The following is a 22,951-nucleotide window of genomic DNA, read 5'->3' on the forward strand; positions in this document are numbered from 1 at the left end:
ATGTCAGTTTGAATCGACTGTATTTGAACGGAAAGCTTTTTACAGCACTGAATGACCATACGTGAGCACCGTATGTCAGTTTGAACCTACTGTATTGGAGTGGCGGGAGAAACACTCTCCTCTAGATGTAGTTAGATGTACTGGAGCACTGATAATCAAACAGCAAGCGATCAAATTATCACCAACAATACGACCAGGAGCCTGAAAGCACCTTATGGCCAAATCTACACATTTCTGTTTCCCTCCAAAATATCCCTGTGGGTTGAAGAACTAACAGTGATAATGTGAATCTTTCCTCAGTGATGAAGCACTCTGGAAGCCAGGCAGCGATGTGTGTGTATATATACAGTATATATAGCATAGATAATATGTGTGTGTATATACAGTATATAGTGTAGATGCAGTAGTAGTAGTCTTAACGTGTATTGGAGCTCTGTGTAAAGAGTAAACTACCTTACGGTTGGATGAGCGGATCTTTCGTCTCCTGATACAGTAATGCTGTCATCTCGTTGGTCAGGTTAGTGGATTTAGTGGTCGTCGGTGTCGTGCTATTGGCTATGATGGTCCGTCACTCAGCTCTCTGGTCTGTCCTCCTGTTGTGCCTGTTCAGATTCTCTGGTACTTTTTCAAGCGAGCTGCAAAGTCGAACGTTGTTGTATCTTTGAAACAATCTGTATTATAAATGTTTTCATCTAAATTTGAAGGTTACATGGCGAGTGTGGTTAATAGTGAGTTGAGCTATAGTGAGTTTAAGGTGAGGGTCAGGTTAATAATCAGTGAGTTTAAGGTAAGTGTCAGGTTTATAATCAGTGAGTTTAAGGTAAGTGTCAGGTTTATAATCAGTGAGTTTAAGGTAAGGGTCAGGTTTATAATCAGTGAGTTTAAGGTGAGGGCCAGGTTTATAATCAATGAGTTTAAGGTAAGGGTCAGGTTTATAATCAGTGAGTTTAAGGTGAGAGTTAAGTTTATAAACAGTGACTTTAAGGTAAGGCAGGGTTAGATGTATAACCCCTGAATTAAACGTAAGGATTAGCTATGATATATATATATATATATATATATATATATATATATATATAATATAATATACACTATAATATATATAATATAAGCTATGAACCTAGATTTAGGCATAAGGTCTCCAGTGAGCTTAAGGTTAGCCGCGCTAACGTAAGTACTACACTTCTATTAGACTGTCTAAGGGTTAATTATAAAAATCCATGGCTTTGCAGCTCGATGAGAAAGTACCAACCGTTCCGGGTTCACTATGATGTCCGTCCCTGACCTTTGACCCTTGGTTCTAAGCACTTGATTACCACCCCTCCACCAGTCCCACACACTAGAACCCTTGTATATAGTCTCCACTGTGTTTTTATCACTACTCGGATAACTAAACGAGATCAGCTGAAAGAAAGAGCCCTAAGGTTGTTTCCGGGGCGATGTGTGTGTTCACAGATGCCGCTTTAACCGCCTAGAAACCCTGCTGCTGGGTCACGGTCACTAACGTTTAGTATAATATCGCTACGACGACAGCGGACGAACCAGTCCAATCGCAAACGTAACGGAAAGGAAAGGTCCTTTGCCTTTTTTCCCGCCGAGAAAAGGGCTTCAGAAGTTTCAAGAATGTTTAAAAAAATGTAATGTAAGAACCTAACCCCCACCGACCCCCCACACCACCCCACCCCACCCCCCCCAAAAAGGAAATGGTACAGCCCTACCCTAACACTACAGACGAAAAAAGAAAAATACAATGACTTTGAATAATAATTTTTAGTTCATAGCTCACAATAAACGTCATAAGACATAGCTAAATGTGCCATAATGAAATATTCACCATGACTTGTAGCAAATAATCCTATTTAATATGCCAACTAAATCCAATGTACATCACAACTGCGACTCCACTGCAAATATTATGCTAGTTACATACGTTGTTTTTTATGAGAGAGAGAGAGAGACAATAAAATGTGTAGTGTATTATTGTGTCTTTTAGTCTTAAAAGGGCAACAATTTCACACTAGATGGAGATACATTTGCAGGAATATTTATTTCATTTTGGGAGCTCTGTCCGCATCGGAGGCTGACTGGCCGACTGCGCAGTTATACGTTCACTCTCGGTTGCCAGGTTTCGCAGAAATAATTACGCGTAGTGTATGAAGGAGATTAGACGGCCTCTCAATCTAATCTGGCAACATATATCCCCCAAAGGAAGCCCCACTTTCCCGTCACTATGTTATACTCAAAAACCTTTTTGCAGGTTAAAAAGCGGGAGAAGCGGGGAGTGTTAGCTAAAGATGGTTATGAGTATTATGAAGATCTGTTTCTGTTCCTGTCTCGGAAGACTGGTCACAATAAGGAAAACAGCGTTTACTGGATTTGAGTTTGACAGGCGGGAAGGGAGGCGTCGTCCAGAGGGCAGGGAACCAACGGAGGGTAAATAAACGTTTCCAAAACTATGTTACAAACCGGACAGGGAACATACGTAAATAGATGAATGGCCAACGCTGAGACCGTCGCTACGCTATGTAGACTGGCATTAGCTTGACAGGAAGTAGAATTGCGTAACCGAGGCAAACCCCATGTACTTGGTAAACAAAAGCGTTGTGACTCTGAATGAAAGCGTTCAGATGAAGCTTTTCAAATTAAATCACACACACGCCGGGCGGATCCGATTCCATCTTTACCCGACATTCTGCGATAACGTCGAATCAATTCCGATTGATCGAGAAAAAAAAAAAAATGCTCCAGTTCTACAACCAGTGACCAGTAACGATTGAGATCATGTTGTGTATGAACTGCTCCTGAACAGACACCTGGGCACACCTGCCAACTACAGCTGCAAGGGAGAATTAGAACATGATGTAATGAGAAGAAAATAGGTCCAAATCAAACACAGGCTACAATCAGAGATTCACAATTGGTCTTTGGTCAAAATAGTGAAAAGGGGATAGCAAAAGCCAATAATCAATACTCTTAACGTTAAGTACAGTATATGCCCAAAATTGAAGTCATGTTAATTGTAGGACACCAACAAATCTCCAAGCCAGTTTGGACCGTTGACTAATGTTCGTTGACTAACGCTCAGGTCGGACGACGGCAGTTCAGCCCCGATTTTGACGCGATTCCGTCGCAGGCCGACACATTTCCGAGTGCGGCGATGCCGAGCGACGAGCGGGCGTCTCCTAGCCGTCGCGGTGTGACGCGAACACCAGAGCAGCCAGCCATGTGACACGCGAGTCAAATAGTGAAAGATAAGGGAAGAGGCCAGGATTGTAACAGAGTTGTTGGCAGCTGTGTGTCTGGTGTCTCTCTTAGCTGCGTCTCCCTCCTACAGGACAACGCCTGGGCCGCGTCCCAAACACTGGAACCTGGCTTCCTCCACTTGTCTCCTTCACCTCGGCCGGGCCGACGCGCAGTCGACGAACACGTCCGGCACTGAGAGAGGAAATGGAGGAGGGGTTTGTTACGCTGACGCTCGGTTCTGATACTGACCGAGACGAGGAGACGGAAGGGTGTGATGACACGCTGGGACCTCTTCCTCTTGTCTGCTCCTCTTCGTCATGTAGAAAAACCTGTGTTCAGTCGTTCTATTTGGAAACTACCGGCTGCCCTAAAGTAAAACGCTCATTCTGATTGGACCAGTAGTCACTGAAGTAAAAACACTCATTCTGATTGGACCAGTAGTCACTGAAGTAAAAACCCTCATTCTGATTGGACCAGTAGTCACTGAAGTAAAAACACTCATTCTGATTGGACCAGTAGTCACTGAAGTAAAAAACCCTCATTCTGATTGGACCAGTAGTCACTGAAGTAAAAACCCTCATTCTGATTGGACCAGTAGTCACTGAAGTAAAAACCCTCATTCTGATTGGACCAGTAGCCACTGAAGTAAAACCCTCATTCTGATTGGACCAGCAGTCACTGAAGTAAAACCCTCATTCTGATTGGACCAGTAGTCACTGAAAGGTTCCCTGCAGCCGGAGAGGAGACCAGTCTGGAGGCGTGGCCTGTAGTGTGTTATTCAGCACCATAGTAAGAGCAGAAGCAAACAGCTGGTTGTTAGACGCATCCGTTCTATAGTAGAGCTCACCGCGCCCCACCCCCCTCCCCAACCCCTTCAATCTGAGATGTAATGATTATTTGGTATGAAAGAGATGTTCATTGTGATTAATTGTTAACTAGTGATGTGAATATTAATCATGAAATTAAAAGATGAGCAAAAGATCAAATGGAGTGTTTGTCTGATTCTGTCCTTCCGGGCCGCGTGATCTAGCATCTACCTCTTGTTTTCCTACTCGACTGTACAGCGTGGGATGTGTGCAGAGGCGTCTCTTGCCTTATCAGGAAAGTATTCTTAATACAGTGTCGAGACTTCTTGACTATCCATGTACTGAGATGGAGGGTCCTAGACCGAGGTGGGTGTCTCTAGAGGGAGGTGGGGGTCTCTAGAGGGAGGTGGGGTCTCTAGAGGAAGGTGAGTCTCTAGAGGGAGGTGGGGGTCTCTAGAGGGAGGTGAGGTCTCTAGAGGGAGGTGGGGTCTCTAGAGGAAGGTGAGTCTCTAGAGGGAGGTGGGGGTCTCTAGAGGGAGGTGGGGTCTCTAGAGGAAGGTGAGTCTCTAGAGGGAGGTGGGGGTCTCTAGAGGGAGGTGAGGGTCTCTAGAGGGAGGTGAGGTCTCTAGAGGGAGGTGGGGGTCTCTAGTGGGAGGTGAGGGTCTCTAGAGGGAGGTGAGGGTCTCTAGAGGGAGGTGGGGTCTCTAGAGGGAGGTGGGGGTCTCTAGAGGAAGGTGAGTCTCTAGAGGGAGGTGGGGGTCTCTAGAGGGGGGTGAGGGTCTCTAGAGGGAGGTGGGGGTCTCTAGAGGGAGGTGGGGGTCTCTAGAGGGAGGTGAGGTCTCTAGAGGGAGGTGGGGGTCTCTAGAGGGAGGTGAGGGTCTCTAGAGGGAGGTGAGGGTCTCTAGAGGGAGGTGGGGTCTCTAGAGGGAGGTGGGGGTCTCTAGAGGAAGGTGAGTCTCTAGAGGGAGGTGGGGGTCTCTAGAGGGAGGTGAGGGTCTCTAGAGGGAGGTGGGGGTCTCTAGAGGGAGGTGAGGGTCTCTAGAGGGAGGTGGGGGTCTCTAGAGGGAGGTGGGGGTCTCTAGAGGGAGGTGAGGGTCTCTAGAGGGAGGTGGGGGTCTCTAGAGAGAGGTGAGGGTCTCTAGAGGGAGGTGAGGGTCTCTAGAGGGAGTGAGGGTCTCTAGAGGGAGGTGAGGGTCTCTAGAGGGAGGTGAGGGTCTCTAGAGGGAGGTGAGGGTCTCTAGAGGGAGGTGAGTGTCTCTAGAGGGAGGTGGGGGTCTCTAGAGGGAGGTGAGTGTCTCTAGAGGAGGGAGGTGAGGGTCTCTAGAGGGAGGTGAGGGTCTCTAGGGGGAGGTGAGGGTCTCTAGAGGGAGGTGAGGGTCTCTAGAGGAGGGAGGTGAGGGTCTCTAGAGGAGGGAGGTGAGGGTCTCTAGAGGGAGGTGAGGGTCTCTAGAGGGAGGTGAGGGTCTCTAGAGGGAGTGGGGGTCTCTAGAGGAAGGAGGTGAGTGTTTCTAGTGGGAGGTGGGGGTCTAGAGGAGGGAGGTGAGTGTCTAGTGGGAGGTGGGGGTCTCTAGAGGAAGGAGGTGAGGGTCTCTAGAGGGAGGTGGGGGTCTCTAGAGGGAGGTGAGGGTCTCTAGAGGGAGGTGAGGGTCTCTAGAGGGAGGTGAGTGTCTCTAGTGGGAGGTGAGTCTCTAGAGGAAGGAGGTGAGGGTCTCTAGATGGAGGTGAGGGTCTCTAGAGGGAGGTGAGTGTCTCTAGAGGGAGGTGAGGGTCTCTAGAGGGAGGTGAGGGTCTCTAGAGGGAGGTGGGGGTCTCTAGAGGGAGGTGGGGGTCTCTAGAGGGAGTTGAGGGTCTCTAGAGGGAGGTGAGGGTCTCTAGAGGGAGGTGAGGGTCTCTAGAGGGAGATGATGGTCTCTAGAGGGAGATGAGGGTCTCTAGAGGGAGGTGAGGATCTCTAGAGGGAGATGATGGTCTCTAGAGGGAGGTGAGGGTCTCTAGGGGGAGGTGAGGGTCTCTAGAGGGAGGTGAGTGTCTCTAGAGGAGGGAGGTGAGGGTCTCTAGAGGGAGGTGAGGGTCTCTAGGGGGAGGTGAGGGTCTCTAGAGGGAGGTGAGGGTCTCTAGAGGAGGGAGGTGATGGTCTCTAGAGGAGGGAGGTGAGGGTCTCTAGAGGGAGGTGAGGGTCTCTAGAGGGAGGTGAGGGTCTCTAGAGGGAGTGGGGGTCTCTAGAGGAAGGAGGTGAGTGTTTCTAGTGGGAGGTGGGGGTCTAGAGGAGGGAGGTGAGTGTCTAGTGGGAGGTGGGGGTCTCTAGAGGAAGGAGGTGAGGGTCTCTAGAGGGAGGTGGGGGTCTCTAGAGGGAGGTGAGGGTCTCTAGAGGGAGGTGAGGGTCTCTAGAGGGAGGTGAGTGTCTCTAGTGGGAGGTGAGTCTCTAGAGGAAGGAGGTGAGGGTCTCTAGATGGAGGTGAGGGTCTCTAGAGGGAGGTGAGTGTCTCTAGAGGGAGGTGAGGGTCTCTAGAGGGAGGTGAGGGTCTCTAGAGGGAGGTGGGGGTCTCTAGAGGGAGGTGGGGGTCTCTAGAGGGAGTTGAGGGTCTCTAGAGGGAGGTGAGGGTCTCTAGAGGGAGGTGAGGGTCTCTAGAGGGAGATGATGGTCTCTAGAGGGAGGTGAGGGTCTCTAGAGGGAGGTGAGGATCTCTAGAGGGAGATGATGGTCTCTAGAGGGAGGTGAGGGTCTCTAGGGGGAGGTGAGGGTCTCTAGAGGGAGGTGAGGGTCTCTAGAGGGAGGTGAGGGTCTCTAGAGAGAGGTGAGTGTCTCTACGGGGTGGTGAGGGTCTCTAGAGGGAGGTGAGGGTCTCTAGAGGGAGGTGAGGGTCTCTAGAGGGAGGTGAGGGTCTCTAGAGGGAGGTGAGGGTCTCTAGAGGGAGGTGAGGGTCTCTAGAGGGAGGTGGGGGTCTAGAGGAGGGAGGTGAGGGTCTCTAGAGGGAGGTGAGGGTCTCTAGAGGGAGGTGAGGGTCTCTAGAGGGAGGTGAGGGTCTCTAGAGGGAGGTGAGGGTCTCTAGAGGGAGGTGGGGGTCTCTAGAGGAAGGAGGTGAGTGTTTCTAGTGGGAGGTGGGGGTCTAGAGGAGGGAGGTGAGTGTCTAGTGGGAGGTGGGGGTCTCTAGAGGAAGGAGGTGAGGGTCTCTAGAGGGAGGTGGGGGTCTCTAGAGGAAGGAGGTGAGGGTCTCTAGAGGGAGGTGGGGGTCTCTAGAGGGAGGTGAGTGTCTCTAGTGGGAGGTGAGTCTCTAGAGGAAGGAGGTGAGGGTCTCTAGAGGGAGGTGAGGGTCTCTAGAGGGAGGTGGGGGTCTCTAGAGGGAGTTGAGGGTCTCTAGAGGGAGGTGAGGGTCTCTAGAGGGAGGTGAGGGTCTCTAGAGGGAGATGATGGTCTCTAGAGGGAGGTGAGGGTCTCTAGAGGGAGGTGAGGGTCTCTAGAGGGAGATGATGGTCTCTAGAGGGAGGTGAGGGTCTCTAGGGGGAGGTGAGGGTCTCTAGAGGGAGGTGAGGGTCTCTAGAGGGAGGTGAGGGTCTCTAGAGAGAGGTGAGTGTCTCTACGGGGTGGTGAGTGTCTCTAGAGGGAGGTGAGGGTCTCTAGAGGGAGGTGAGGGTCTCTAGAGGGAGGTGAGGGTCTCTAGAGGGAGGTGGGGGTCTAGAGGAGGGAGGTGATGGTCTCTAGAGGGAGGTGAGGGTCTCTAGAGGGAGGTGGGGGTCTCTAGAGGGAGATGATGGTCTCTAGAGGGAGGTGGGGGTCTCTAGGGGGAGGTGAGGGTCTCTACGGGGTGGTGAGGGTCTCTAGAGGGAGGTGAGGGTCTCTAGAGGGAGGTGAGTGTCTCTAGAGGGAGGTGGGGGTCTCTAGAGGGAGGTGAGGGTCTCTAGAGGGAGGTGAGGGTCTCTAGAGGGAGGTGGGGGTCTAGAGGGAGGTGAGGGTCTCTAGAGGGAGGTGGGGGTCTCTAGAGGGAGGAGGTGGGGGTCTCTAGAGGGAGGTGAGGGTCTCTAGAGGGAGGTGGGGGTCTCTAGAGGGAGGTGAGGGTCTCTAGAGGGAGGTGAGGGTCTCTAGAGGGAGGTGAGGGTCTCTAGAGGGAGGTGGGGGTCTCTAGAGGGAGGTGAGGGTCTCTAGAGGGAGGTGAGGGTCTCTGGAGGGAGGTGAGGGTCTCTGGAGGGAGGTGGGGGTCTCTAGAGGGAGATGATGGTCTCTAGAGGGAGGTGGGGTCTCTAGAGGGAGGTGAGGGTCTCTAGAGGGAGGTGAGGGTCTCTAGAGGGAGGTGAGTGTCTCTAGAGGGAGGTGAGGGTCTCTAGAGGGAGGTGGGGGTCTCTAGAGGGAGGTGAGGGTCTCTAGAGGGAGGTGAGGGTCTCTAGAGGGAGGTGGGGGTCTCTAGAGGGAGGTGGGGGTCTCTAGAGGGAGGTGAGGGTCTCTAGAGGGAGGTGAGGGTCTCTAGAGGGAGGTGGGGGTCTCTAGAGGGAGGTGGGGGTCTCTAGAGGGAGGTGAGTGTATATAGAGGGAGGTGAGGGTCTCTAGAGGGAGGTGAGTGTATCTAGAGGGAGATGGGGGTCTCTAGAGGGAGGTGAGGGTCTCTAGAGCAGTGGTGCCCAACCAGTCGACCTCGATCGCTCGCTGGTTTAAAGTAGACCGTGAGATTATTTAGGTAGGCACATTTGCAAAAAGAAATAAAAAGATCAAGCGAAAATCTGCAAGCCCAACTCAGATTGAGTTTTCCACCTGGGGTGTGTATTTGCCATGTCTCGCCCCTGCATCAACGGAGGCACAGTATTCCAATACACATCTCATACATCAGCACTACATGCTTTGTTTATTGTTGCCAATTGGATCGCAAAGACTGAGGTGAGTGTCTCTAGAGGGAGGTGACAGGATTATTCATAGTTTAACAGAGTTGACAGGATTATGTCTTGAAACTGGATGAAACCTTGAAGTGTGGATATGTGTGTGTGTGTGTGTGTGTGTGTGTGTGTGTGTGTGTGTGTGTGTGTGTGTGTAGGTGTGTGTGTGTGTGTGTGTGTGTGTGTGTGTGTGTGTGTGTGTGTGTGTGTGTGTGTGTGTGTGTGTGTGTGTACATTACAAGTTGTACATCACATTAAGTATTATCAGACAGTCCTACTGTGGCTGGCATGTTATTCAACATAGAGGATTCTAACCGCATGGAATTCATGAATGAATAAAATACTCTGCAAGTGTAAATTTGAATGCAATGTCACTTTATTGTTTATTCTACAGATTTTGCATATGGAGACAAAAAGAAAAACCACAGGGGATCCCAGAGGTCCCAGACGGTCTGTCAGCTTCACTCCTCATCTAGTCCTCTCTGTGGTGGAGAGAGAGAGTACAGAGAGAGAGTAGAGGGAGAATATAGTAGAGAGAGGGAGTGTAGAGTGAAGGAGAGAAAGAGTAGAGGAGAGAGGCATCAGTAAGAGTATAGTTGGTAACACCTTTACATGTTTCTTATGCCAATGTATTAACCTGTGTCACTTTGAAGTTGGAAAAGAATAATGGTCAAAAAGCTAGCATTTTACTCCCTGTAACAATGCATACTATTTTTAATGTTTTGTGGTCAATCTGACTGAATTAATTGGCCCACGTCTCACGGCTGGTGCTAATGAACAATTAGAGAATGCTGCCTCTTCCCGGACTATATAACACCTGACCAGCCCAGCAGTCGATGCGAGTTCATTCTGTAGGAACAGTAGGTTTGTTGCGCCTTAATTATTTCCTTTTGACATTTCTGTCTAACTTAGTTCTCGTTGATAGTTGTCATTTATTTGTCTGCTACTTAACCTTGTTGTTTTGATGCGCGTGTTCAAATGCTTGAAACCCTAACCTCGTTTTTCTTCTCCCCCTTCAGCGTCGGTAGATGTTTACTGGTTAACTAATATCCTGTCTCTTTTTTCTCTCTCTTCCATCTAGTTTGGAAGACGCCGTCTCGGATACTCGTCGCGTTCATCCGCCTGTTAATTCCCTCGTTATTTTCTCCCCCCTGCCTCGCCAAGTCCCTCGTGTTATTTTTCCCTCTCGGGAATCAGTTATTGTTTTCGCCCCAGCGTGGCCGAGGCCACATGTTCCACTACATCTTTTTTTCAACACGGTAAGACTTTATTTACATATTAAGTACACACACATAGTCTGCTACATCACACATACTTCGGGTTTTAATACACACCTCATAACCCAGGTCCCGACCTGTTGACACCACATTTCCACCGTTCATTGTTTGTATGCCTTGTACCTTTTTTCGTATTGTTGAATTTGTCTCTGTTTGTAAAGAATAAATACACGCTTGTTTTATCGTTTAAACTGTTGGACTGTTTCACTCTCTTATTTGGGTCCCGTTCCTCTGTTCCCATAACACCGTGGTGAATATTGTATAGTTTCAGAGTGATCCGGGCTAATTCTTGGAAGCTGAGTTATGGAGCGTTATGTGCATTTTGTGAAAGTCGTTCGCGTTGCTCACCTGGACACGATATTATTTCCAAATCAAAGGTATATAATAGGTATTATGTTTCACCATGAAGGCATCAAAGGGGGGGGGGGTCGTTTTGTGATGCTCTGATCGTCAGCAACGGCATACGTTTCTAATACTACATACGTTGATCATTGCGATCAATGTGAAATCATTGTAGGATCATAGTAGGATTGATGTCATATAGTCCTTACCTTTGCTAGGAGTTATTCCAAAATGAATATTCCAATTGTCTGATCGTGATTTCCAGTATTGATGTCCATCGGGTCCCTGACATGAAATGGCACAAAATATGCATCAAGTGTGCTGGACGTGTTCCAAGTTGCTCTAATTAAGCATTTCACTTGCCTGGGTCCAAATTCTCCGCCCGGACCATATAAAATGTAACACACAGTGTGAAATAAGGTTTCAAAGGGTAGGCAATACTGCCACCACCTAGCAGAATTCGGCCGGCATTGCACTCTCGTGGTCTCAGAATGATTCCAATGTTAACACAGAGGTCCGTGAGAGTGTATAGAATATTAAAATCGAAAAAAATTAAAAACTATGAAAACCTGAGAAATCTCGGGTATGGCGCTCAACCGCTGGCGAGATAACCCGAGAAATGTCGGGTATGGTACAGAAAGTGTTAATAACAGAACAGGACCAGTTTAATAACAGAACAGGACCAGTTGACTAATAGAACAGGATCGGTTTACTAACAGAACAGGACCAGTTGACTAACAGAACAGGACCAGTTCACTAACAGAACAGGACCAGTTGACTAACAGAACAGGACCAGTTCACTAACAGAACAGGACCAGTTCACTAACCGAACAGGACCAGTTGACTAACAGAACAGGACCAGTTCACTAACAGAACAGGACCAGTTGACTAACAGAACAGGACCAGTTGACTAACAGAACAGGACCAGTTGACTAACAGAACAGGACCAGTTCACTAACAGAACAGGACCAGTTGACTAACAGAACAGGACCAGTTGACTAACAGAACAGGACCTGTTCACTAACAGAACAGGACCTGTTTACTAACAGAAAGGTACCCACCTTGGATCCCGGGTCCCGGCTCTTGGCCTTCATCTTGTTGACCTGGGACTCTGCGATGTCCGCTCTCTCCTCCGCCTCGTCCAGCTCGTGCTGTATCTTGCGGAACTTGCCCATGTTGGTGTTGGACTGTTCCTCCTGTTAAACATGCAGCCCGCAGTGTTACACATACACAACACATACATAACACATACATAACACATACACAACACATACATAACACATACACAACACATACACAACACATACATAACACATACACAACAAATACACAACACATACACAACACATACATAACACATACACAACAAATACACAACACATACACAACAAATACACAACACATACACAACACATACATAACACATACACAACAAATACACAACACATACACAACAAATACACAACACATACACAACAAATACACAACACATACACGACACATACATAACACATACACAACAAATACACAACACATACACAACACATACACAACACATACATAACACATACACAACACATACACAACAAATACACAACACATACACAACAAATACACAACACATACAGAACAAATACACAACACATACACAACACATACATAACACATACACAACAAATACACAACACATACACAACAAATACACAACACATACACAACAAATACATAACACATACACGACAAATACACAACACATACACAACAAAAATACACAACACATACACAACACATACGCAACAAATACACAACACATACACAACAAATACACAACACATACACAACACATACACAACAAATACACAACAAATACACAACAAATACACAACCCACTATGTCTAAACATACAGAGTTCCTGTGATCATGAAGAACCTGGAGTTTTAAAGGGGGACGTTTTGCCTCGTTTTTGTATGGATTTGGTCTGAAATGAGTTATTTAGGCACTGGGGGGAAACGACACAGGTAATCCTTGACCAGGGTTTGAAGTCTTCATTAAAATGTTTACATTATAGTCATTTAGCTGAGGCTTTTATTCAAAGCGACTTACAAATGGTGTAGATGTCAGCAGGAGGAGTACACCTCTGGGTAAGTGGTATTGTTTGTCTAGCGGTGTGGAAGAAAAGGTTATCTATAGCACCTTTAGGTCTCTGACGGATAGCTAGCCAAAGCAAGACCTGGGACATTCACACCAGATAACAAGGGACAACCGTGACAGCTCTGTACTCACAGCCTCCTCTGTAGACCTCTTGTAGGTTTTGAGCTTCATCTGCAGCTTGTCCACCAGGTCCTGGAGACGCGCCATGTTCTTGCGGTCCTCCTCAGTCTGTGGGAAGTAAAGGCATGGGGAGACATTAGCAATGTTTTGGGTTAGGGTCAGGGTCATGGTTAGGGTCAGGGCTAGATATAGAGGGTCAGAGTCAGGGTCAGGGCTAGAGATAGAGGGTTAGGGTCAGGGTCAGTGTTGAAAAGAACACTTTGTTAACTAATATCCTGCTGTTATTCCTCATAATTGAGTACAGTGTTACTGTAGGTAACTCAACAACTTAGGCTGATATTGGCGAGGAGGACGTTTAAACATGTACACGTCCAATTTTACTGTATTAGAGTTTCTCAGTTTACATTGTATGTAATACTTCACAGTGATATCGGCAAACCAAAATTGAAGACGGATATAACTTGTCCAGAATAAGACTGTGAATGGGATACGGCCTCTTGTGCAGAACACTGGGCATGTAAACAGGCGGCCACTGGTAAGAAGGTGACATCCCCACCTGGTAGGTGAGCTCCTTGATGCGTCTCTCATATTTACGGATTCCCTTGATGGCTTCATGGCACTTCCTCTGCTCAGACTCCACCTCTGTCTCCAGATCCCTCACCTGGACACAGGATTACATCCGATATGTTTCTAATGTATTGGCATCATACAGCACAGTATTGTCATCATACAGCACAGTATTGGCATCATACAGCACAGTAGTGTCATCATACAGCACAGTTTTGTCATCATCATACAGCACAGTAGTGTCATCATACAGCACAGTATTGTCATCATCATACAGCACAGTAGTGTCATCATACAGCACAGTCTGTGTGCACATGTAACAGTAGTATACAACAGTAATATACAATGTACAGGTGATTAAACTGGGTATAAACTGGGTATAAAATATATAAATGAGTACTACTGAGTAATAGTGCTAATCAGATGTATGTACAGAGTTGGAGTATTAATTGTAGTATAAAGACACTATGGTAGTAAGTCATACTGGCCAACTAGTAATATAATACTCATTACTCATTAATATCAACTGGTACAGAATTTAAAAAAAAAACATCAGGGACCATAATAAAATGGTATTCCATGCAGTTGCTGCTCTGTGTAAAAATGATCAACTTGTAATTACTAAACGTTACAGTACGTATGTATATTCCAATGTAACTTAATAGTTACAAACTAAAGAGCATTTTAAGATGAAAAAATTTGCCAAAATACCACCATGTAACACTTACCCTGCCCTCTAGCTTCTGGACCCTCTTCTTGCCCCCTTATGAAACACTTACCCTGGTCTCTAGCTTCTGGACCCTCTTCTTGCCCCCTTCATGAAACACTTATGGTCTCTAGCTCCTGGACCCTCTTCTTGCCCCCTTCATGAAACACTTACTCTGGACTCTAACTTCTGGACCCTCTTCTTGCCCCCTTCATGAAACACTTACTCTGGACTCTAACTTCTGGACCCTCTTCTTGCCCCCTTCATGAAACACTTACTCTGGACTCTAACTTCTGGACCCTCTTCTTGACCCCTTCATGTAACACTTACTCTGGTCTCTAACTTCTGGACCCTCTTCTTGCCCCCTTCATGAAACACTTACTCTGGACTCTAACTTCTGGACCCTCTTCTTGACCCCTTCATGAAACACTTACTCTGGACTCTAACTTCTGGACCCTCTTCTTGACCCCTTCATGAAACACTTACCCTGGCCTCTAGTGTCTGGACCTGCTTCTTGCCCCCTTCATGAAACACTTACCCTGGCCTCTAGTGTCTGGACCTGCTTCTTGCCCCCTTCATGAAACACTTACCCTGGCCTCTAGCTTCTGGACCTGCTTCTTTCCCCCCTTCATGGCGATCTGTTCAGCCTCATCCAGACGGTGCTGCAGGTCTTTGATGGTCTGCTCCATGTTCTTCTTCATGCGCTCCAGGTGAGAGCTGGTGTCCTGCTCCTTCTTCAGCTCCTCTGCCATCATGGCAGCATCAGTAATAGCCTTCTTAGCCTTCTCTTCAGCATTCCTGAACTCCTGCACTGCCTCCTCCACCTCGGACTGAAGCTGGGCAGTGTCCCCCTCAAGCTTCTTCTTTTGGTTTATCAGGCTGATGTTCTAGAGACATAATACCAGGGGAAATATGTGATACTTAATATATTTTTGTGTTATTATTTGGTTGCAGTGCCATGTTTGGTCACTAAGTGGCGCTCCTTGCTTGTACTTGATTGAACAGGTTTAACTTGAGCCAGTGACTTCTTCGCTTCCTGTCTACCTGCCATCCGGCACAATGTTAACTTGTCCTCCAGTAATGATTTTGCTTGTATCTGTGAATAAATGTTGATCTACATGTATGTTGAGAGAGTATAGAACCGTATGACCAGGCATCGTATGGTTTTGAACGGTATTTTGACAATTAATGGGTATGTATGAAATCCCAACAGCGACAACGTCTGACTAGCTCTTTCATGCTAAGTTAAGCTATCTCAATGCAATCCTTTTCTTCTAACAAGTTAACGTCATCACACAGCCAGACACGTTACAAACCACAGTGCTTGGGATTACTGCTAGCCACCAGCCAAATACTGTAATGTTTTGGCTGTGGCTGGTAAATCTGGTAAATTCTGCTAGCCATACGCTAATCTGGCTGTTTGCTTGACTAAAACGGTAGCTTCACGCATGTTGTCCCTCGCAGCCAGGTGTTTACCTGTGAGTGCAGCAGCTGCACCCTCTCAGACACGTCCAGCAGCTCCTGCTCGGCCAGCTTGCGGCCTCTCTCGGTTTGCTCCACCGCGGACCTCAGCTCCTCCAGCTCGGCCTGCATCAGGTTGTTGCGTCTCTCCACGATGGCAATGTTCTCCTTCAGATCGTCATTGGCTCGAAGAGCGTCGTCCAGCTGGATTTGAGCATCCTGCGCAGAGTAACGCACATTCTCGTGAGCATTTCTGTTTCTCATTCTCGAACGCTTTATCATTTCGTTCATTCAATCCATTAAAGACTTGCCTTCAGGTGAGCGTGAACAGACTTGAGCTGTTTCTGGGCCTCGGCCGCCTGCCGGTTGGCCTGTCCGAGCTGGATCTCCATCTCGTTGAGGTCTCCCTCCATCTTCTTCTTCAGACGGACCGCCTCGTTCCTGCTGCGGCACTCGGCCTCCAGGGCGCTCTGCAGGGTGTCCACGGTCCTCTGCAGGTTCCTCTTGGTCTGCTCCATCTCCTCGTCCTTCTCCACCAGCTTGCGCTCGATGTCGGCCTTCACTTGGTTGAACTCAAGCTGGGCCCTCAGGATCTTACCTTCTTCATGCTCCAAGGAGGCCTGGCACATATGAAGGTTCAAGGTTTATATTAGATTCGATTAGATTCACATTTATTGTCATCGTGCAGCGCAAGTACAGTACAACGAAAATAAGATTGGCATCCAACCAGAGTGCAAATGTAACAGTAAAGATAAGAATAGATTAGATCAGATTAGATTAGATTCGACCAAAGGGTTAAACAGGACTCTTGCAAGGCGGAGACCCAAAAGGACCAGATAACAAATGTATGAACGTCTGATCAACTCAAGAAAGGAAAGGGAGATTCTACCTCTGCTTCCTCCAGAGCAGATTGGATCTCGCCCTTCTCCTGTTCCAGCTGCTTCCTGACCTTCTCCAGCTCGTGAATGCTCTTTCCTCCCTCAGCAAGTTGCTCAGTAAGGTCGGAAATCTCCTCTGTTGAATATCAAGCAACACATTATTGTATATTTAGTGTATAGAGAACCTCTGTGCAAATATTGATGTTCTGATGGTTCACCCTGTAGGTTCTTGTTCTCCCTCTTCATGGTCTCCAGGTGGTCCAGACACTCTTCGTAGGAGTTCTTCAGTTTGAAGAGCTCAGTGCTCAGAGATCTGGCTTCCTTCTGCGAGCTCTCCAGCTCACACTGAGACTCCTCGTACTTCTGCTTCCACTCAGACAGGAGCTGCGGGGAAACAAGAGCACCTGTGTTATTTTAAAGGTGCTATAGATAACATTCAGCCACTAGATGTCACACTACAGCACCAGCATGCTATTTATCCAATCAGGTGCATTCTGAGCAATGTGTAAACAAAAACATTCATTTTGGACCCGCCAACATATATATATATATTTTTGTATCTACTTTTTCTCCCATTTTCTATTTTTCTCCCATCCTTTTTTTTATCTTTATTACGGATCCCCATTAGTCATCACCGCAGCAACAACTAGTCTTCCCAATTTCGTGTCGTCCAATTCTACCCTCCCCTGTCTCGAACGCTGTTAGGCCATGCCTCCCACAGGCCGGCTGCAATGTGGACCAAGCCTTGCATCACGTGTCCCCTCCGGTACACGAGGAGGCAGCTGTCGCATATTTTCACCTGCACAGCGCGATCTCTCAGCGGCGAGGGTCTGCGTGGGAGGGTCACGCCGCCCCCGTTGCTTCCTGATTCTACTGCGCAGGCGCACCAACCGACCTGTAGGAGTCGCTGTCCACAACGTCCGATCCCAACCCACCAGCTTCCCACCCCTAACACTGCCAATTGCGTTAGTATGAACGACCAGCCAAGCTGGTAGCAATGCCGAGAGCTGGGCTCGAACCCAGCATCTCCTGCATTAGTGGCGAGCGCCTTGCCCACTGCGCCACTTGCCCACTGCCCGCCAACATTTTTTAAATGATAAATTCATTCATCCATATTTTCTTGGGGGGGAAAGCAATCTTTTTATTCTGCACCTTTCTAAAAGCTCTGTGGATGTATTATTAAAATATTTCACATACAAATGTTATCTATAATGCACCTTTCAATTTGATCCAGAGCAAAACTATTATCTAGATTAGCTACTATAGATCTCTTAAAATTGGACCTTGTCAAAGTTTCTTTGCTTCTTGTCCAGAACTGCAGAAGCGGCATTAGACCTCTCCACATCCACCATGAGATCTTCAATCTCATTCTGGAGTCTGTGTTTGGTCTTCTCCAGGGAGGAACATTTAGCATTCACTGCCTCAACAGCCTCCTCAGCGTCCTGAAGACGCTGAGCCAGCTTCTTCCTTCAGAAATCAAACAGTCGAACGATTTAAAAATCATCCACGAATCAATACATTTTAAAATATTCATTAGGAATAGATGCTCGGTCACCGAGCAGACAAACTTTTTGTTCGTCTTACATTTTAAAAAGGAACATAACACAAACAAAAAGCTGATCTGCTAGATGAAAAGAAATGTCTCGTGGAATAGTAAAGGTTGGATAGTAAATCATCTACTCCATAGTTGAACTTCCTTACTTGGCCTCCTCCAGTTCCTCGGTCCTCTGGATGGCATCAGTTTCATACTTGGTTCTCCACTGAGCCACTTCACAGTTAGCCTTGGACATGCCGCGCTGCAGTTCAGCCTTGGCCTCCTGCTCCTCCTCAAACTGCTCCCTCAGCAGGTCAGAGTCGTGGCGAGCAGACTGCAGGGCATGGGCTAAGGCATTCTTGGCCTGTTGAGACAGGGTTAGACGATGTGTGATAGTGCACTAGTCTACATAAAGCATGCATCTTGGGGTGCGATTTTGCCAGGGTGTGATTTGTGGTGGTGATTTGTGGAGGTGATTTCCCCACCTCTGCTTTTGAAGTTTTTTTCAGTTTGAGTAACTACAGCCCAGCACTTTCAGTTTGAGTAACTACAGCCCAACACTTTCAGTTTGAGTAACTATAGTCCAGCACTTTCAGTTTGAGTAACTACAGCCCAACACTTTCAGTTTGAGTAACTACAGCCCAGCACTTTCAGTTTGAGTAACTACAGCCCAGCACTTTCAGTTTGAGTAACTACAGTCCAACACTTTCAGTTTGAGTAACTACAGCCCAGCACTTTCAGTTTGAGTAACTACAGTCCAACACTTTCAGTTTGAGTAACTACAGCCCAACACTTTCAGTTTGAGTAACTACAGTCCAGCACTTTCAGTTTAAGTAACTACAGCCCAGCACTTTCAGTTTGAGTAACTACAGCCCAACACTTTCTGTTTGAGTAACTACAGTCCAGCACTTTCAATTTTAATAACTACAGCCCAACACTTTCAGTTAGAGTAGCTACCAAGAGTTGCCAAGAGTTTTATAAACATCCTCTTTGTCAGAAGGTCCTAAGCAGCGTGGTCCAGCATGAAATAGATTCCTCCTATTTGATGCACTGCACTCTCCATGGTGTTGAAACATTGTCTTGGATTTGTCTTTTGGGAGCGGTAAGCGCCCAGTAATGATTATGAAAACATAATTTCTATCAGCCTACAGTTTCTCCCCTGTTCTGCAGGGTTTCTGTTCTACAGTGTTTCTGTTCTTAGTGTTTCTGTTCTACAGTGTTTCAGTTCTACAGTGTTTCTGTTCTGCAGTGTTTCTGTTCTGCTGTGTTTCTGTTCTACGGTTTTTCTGTTCTACAGTGTTTCTGTTCTGCAGTGTTTCTGTTCTGCAGTGTTTCTGTTCTGCTGTGTTTCTGTTCTGCAGTGTTTCTGTTCTGCAGTGTTTCTGTTCTGCTGTGTTTCTGTTCTGCTGTGTTTCTGTTCTGCAGTGTTTCTGTTCTTCAGTGTTTTGGTTCTGCAGTATTTCTGTTCTGCAGTGTTTCTGTTCTGCAGTGTTTCTGTTCTTCAGTGTTTTGGTTCTGCAGTATTTCTGTTCTGCAGTGTTTCTGTTCTGCAGTGTTTCTGTTCTTCAGTGTTTTGGTTCTGCAGTATTTCTGTTCTACAGTGTTTCTGCTGCTCAGCCATTTGGCCTGTTTGACATACTTAGCCTGATGTGTTTTTAAGAAATTAGTTAATGAATCGAAATGCTTATATTTAGATCAAATGCTTTATACATTACTGTATGTACATTTTTGTTCTTACATATTGTATTCAGTTTTACTTTACTGTCCCGCAAAATCTGCAGGCTGTCCTGCATTTGGTCACAACCCTACGAGATGAAAAGTAAGCAGCTGAACCATTGCGTTATATTTCAGAAAGTATCCGTAAATACGTAATCTCTTGGCAAGTGCTTGAGGGCGAATAGAAAATTTAAACAAACTAAACAGAAAAGGGCCGTCTGTTGCACTGAATGAGATGTGTGAGTTTCATATGGCATTAACTGTATATCATGTTTAATTTCATATGACAGACGGCCAGTTAGAAAGCCAGCGCTGGATCTTGCTCTCTCACCTTTGACTCCTCTTCCAGTTGTCTCTTGAGGTCCTCGATCTGCTGAGTGAAGGACATCTTCCCCCTCGTCAGCTGAGACACCAGGGAGTCCTTCTCCTCCAGCTGCCTTGAGAGCTCACCTAGGGTCAACATTGTGGTTAAAGCCGCCATGACTATTTTCTGACAGGATTGTTCAAATTTGTATACCTGTATTTACTGTATAGCATAGATATACAGTACATAAATCAGTTTAGTACATAATTACCGGCAGCTTGTTGTATATATCACACTATATCTATTGGACATTGTATATTGTTATTGTACGTTACTGTTACATTTGTATTAGATTAGATTAGATTAGATTAGATTAGATTAGATTAGATTAGATTAGATTAGATTAGATTAGATTAAAATATATTGTCATTATACAGCACAAGCACAGTACATCAAAATGTAACAGATTTGCATTCTGGTTAGATGCCAACCTCTTTTTGTTGTACTGTACTTGTGCTGAATAATGACAATATATTTTAATATAATATAATATAATCTAAGTATGTTTAGGAGGAGAAATTACCATTCTCTGTCTGTAGCTTTGTTTTTTGCAGGTTGAAGTCGTTGACAGTGCGATGAGCCTCCTCGAACTTAGTCTTGTATTCACTCATCTGATCCTCCAGAGTCCTGCACGTCTTCTCTAGATGTGTCTGAAATCAAACACATCACATTGTATTAAAGGTGCTATAGATAACATTCAGCCACTAGATGTCACACTAGAGCAGCAGCATGTCATTTAGGGAGGGGATACACGCACGCAACATGTAAACAACAAGATTCATTTTGGACCCACAAAATTTTTTTAAATGATAATATCATTATAATGTTATTTTATATTGTTCAAAATAAACATTCATTCATTCATTCATTAATCAATCAATAATTTTTTGGGGGGGAAAAGCAATATTTAATTAAATTACACCTTTCTAAAAGCTCTGTGGATGTATTTCTTTTTAAATTATAACTCTACATAACATTTTTATCTATAGCACATTTTACAATTTGTGCTGAGGCTAAATTAATGTACAATCTTAACATGGAATGTGCAGTAATCCCACCTTCTGCTTCACAACATGTTCCATGTTGGAGACCACATCATCCAGCTCCAGCCTGATCTCAGTCTTCTCCTTCTCCATCTTCTGCTTCACTCTCTGCAGGTTGTCAATCTGCTCCCCCAGGTCAGCCACACTGTCAGCTTGTTTCTTCCTCAGTGTGGCAGTGGTGGCCTCGTGCTGCAGAGTAGACTCTTCAAGGTCCCTGCGGAGTTTCAGGAACTCGGCCTCCCTCTTCTTGTTCATCTCAATCTGGACAGATGTTGCTCCGCCAGCCTCCTCCAGCCTCTCACTGATCTCCTCCAGATCTCTGGCCAAGTCCGCTCTCTGCTTATCCACCTTGGCTCGGCAAGCTCGTTCTGCCTCAAGCTCCTCTTCCAGCTCCTCGATGCGGGCCTATATTGACGATAACAGTATGTACCACGACATGTAAGAGCAATGTGGTGATCCTGTGTTATTAAATATTAACCATGGTACTGTAAACTACCAACGAGTCGGTCACAGTCAACCAGCACCTGCTAGCGGGTCTGACCTTTAGCTCAGCTGGTTAGTGTGGCCGTCTGTGGATCCTATGGTCCCAGGTTCAAATCCACTCAAGTATAATAGAAACTAATGGCCAAAACCGAGAAAACAATATTTAAATACCTGTAGCTCCTTCAGTTTCTTTTGAAGCTGAAGTGAAATTGCCTGCTCATCCTCTATTCTGTTGCCGAGATGGGAGAGCTCGAAGTCCTTCCTGTAGAGAGGAACCATTAACGTTAAAGCAAACATACATCATTTCTTCCTGAAATATGGAAACTTAGCTGATATGAGTCGCTTATTTATTTAAAAAGAATTTAAGATTAGTTTTTTCTGCATTTTTTTATTGCTTTATTTTGGAATATATGGGGGAGGACATGCAGCATAGGCCTCCGGGTCCGGGAGTCGAACCCGGGACGGCTGCATTACACTGCAGTGCAGTTACGCGGTGCGCCACCCTGGCGCCCCGCCGTCGCTTACTTTTTAATCCGCTCCTCCATTTGCTGCTTGTCGTTCTCCAAGTCCATGAGGCTTTCCTGGGTCATCTTCAGGTCTCCCTCCAGCTTCCTCTTGACTCTCTCAAGATCCATCCGCACCTTCTTCTCTTGTTCCAGAGAACCTTCGAGCTGAAGAACATGGTGGCAAAAAGAAAAACGAAGTCAAACACATCAAATCATGACCTGCTGCTTGAAAGTGTTCTTTCTCCCTACTTACATCGTCCACTTGCTGCTCCAGCTTGGCCTTGGCCTTGGTCAGAATGTTGACTTTGTCCTCCTCACTCTGCAGGTCGTCCAGTGTTTGCTGATGAGCCTCCTGTAAGGCTTTCTTCTCCTTGGTCAGCTTGGCGATGATTTCGTCCAGAGTGGCCATTTCCTCAACCAGATTCTTCACCTGTGAATAGAACCGTGATATTTTGTTTTTTTTATCCACTTTTTCTCCTCCTATTTTTCTTGTATTTTCCTCCCATACCAATTTAGTCGTTATGCCAATTCCCCCCTCCCCTTCCTGGTCGTTGCGCGCATTTGCCCCCTACTTGCCGGTCTAGGGAGCCCTGAAGTCTATCACATGCTTCCTCCGATACATAGGAGACAGCCAGCAGCCTCTTTTCACCAGGCAGCGAGGACTCTCATTGGGTGAGTGTAACGCGTGGGAGGGCACACTACCTCACCCAGATCCCTTCCTCGCTGTGCAGGCGCCCTGACCGACCTGTAGGTGTCGCTGTTTACAACGACCAGATTACCACCCACCGGCTTCCCTCCCCCTGACACTGCCAATTGTGTCAGTATGACGACCGGCCAAGCCGGAGGCACCGCTGACAGCTGGAGTCTCTGCAGTGGTAGACAGATGCTTAGTCC

At 46.7% G+C, this 22,951-nt stretch overlaps 1 protein-coding gene across 1 annotated transcript in view; it reads right to left on the minus strand.

Moving 5' to 3' along the window:
• Positions 1–9,267: 9,267 nt before the first annotated feature.
• LOC311239504 (myosin-7-like) overlaps positions 9,268–22,951 on the minus strand; it is a gene marked incomplete at its 5' end in the record, with an annotated part of 44,965 nt that continues 31,281 nt past the window's right edge. Inside the window, 17 exons of the mRNA XM_084327810.1 lie at positions 9,268–9,391; positions 11,590–11,724; positions 12,812–12,907; positions 13,356–13,460; positions 14,663–14,959; positions 15,549–15,752; positions 15,845–16,153; positions 16,423–16,547; positions 16,630–16,795; positions 17,695–17,878; positions 18,113–18,309; positions 19,993–20,111; positions 20,549–20,675; positions 21,084–21,473; positions 21,723–21,813; positions 22,077–22,222; positions 22,311–22,487. Of these exons, the coding sequence (XP_084183936.1) occupies positions 9,371–9,391; positions 11,590–11,724; positions 12,812–12,907; positions 13,356–13,460; positions 14,663–14,959; positions 15,549–15,752; positions 15,845–16,153; positions 16,423–16,547; positions 16,630–16,795; positions 17,695–17,878; positions 18,113–18,309; positions 19,993–20,111; positions 20,549–20,675; positions 21,084–21,473; positions 21,723–21,813; positions 22,077–22,222; positions 22,311–22,487 (2,889 nt within the window). The 3' untranslated portion in view covers positions 9,268–9,370. The remainder of the gene's footprint in view (positions 9,392–11,589; positions 11,725–12,811; positions 12,908–13,355; positions 13,461–14,662; positions 14,960–15,548; positions 15,753–15,844; positions 16,154–16,422; positions 16,548–16,629; positions 16,796–17,694; positions 17,879–18,112; positions 18,310–19,992; positions 20,112–20,548; positions 20,676–21,083; positions 21,474–21,722; positions 21,814–22,076; positions 22,223–22,310; positions 22,488–22,951) is intronic.

This window comes from Notolepis coatsorum (genome assembly GCF_963971535.1).
Source record: "Notolepis coatsorum genome assembly, chromosome: 13".
Lineage (NCBI taxonomy): Eukaryota > Metazoa > Chordata > Actinopteri > Aulopiformes > Paralepididae > Notolepis > Notolepis coatsorum.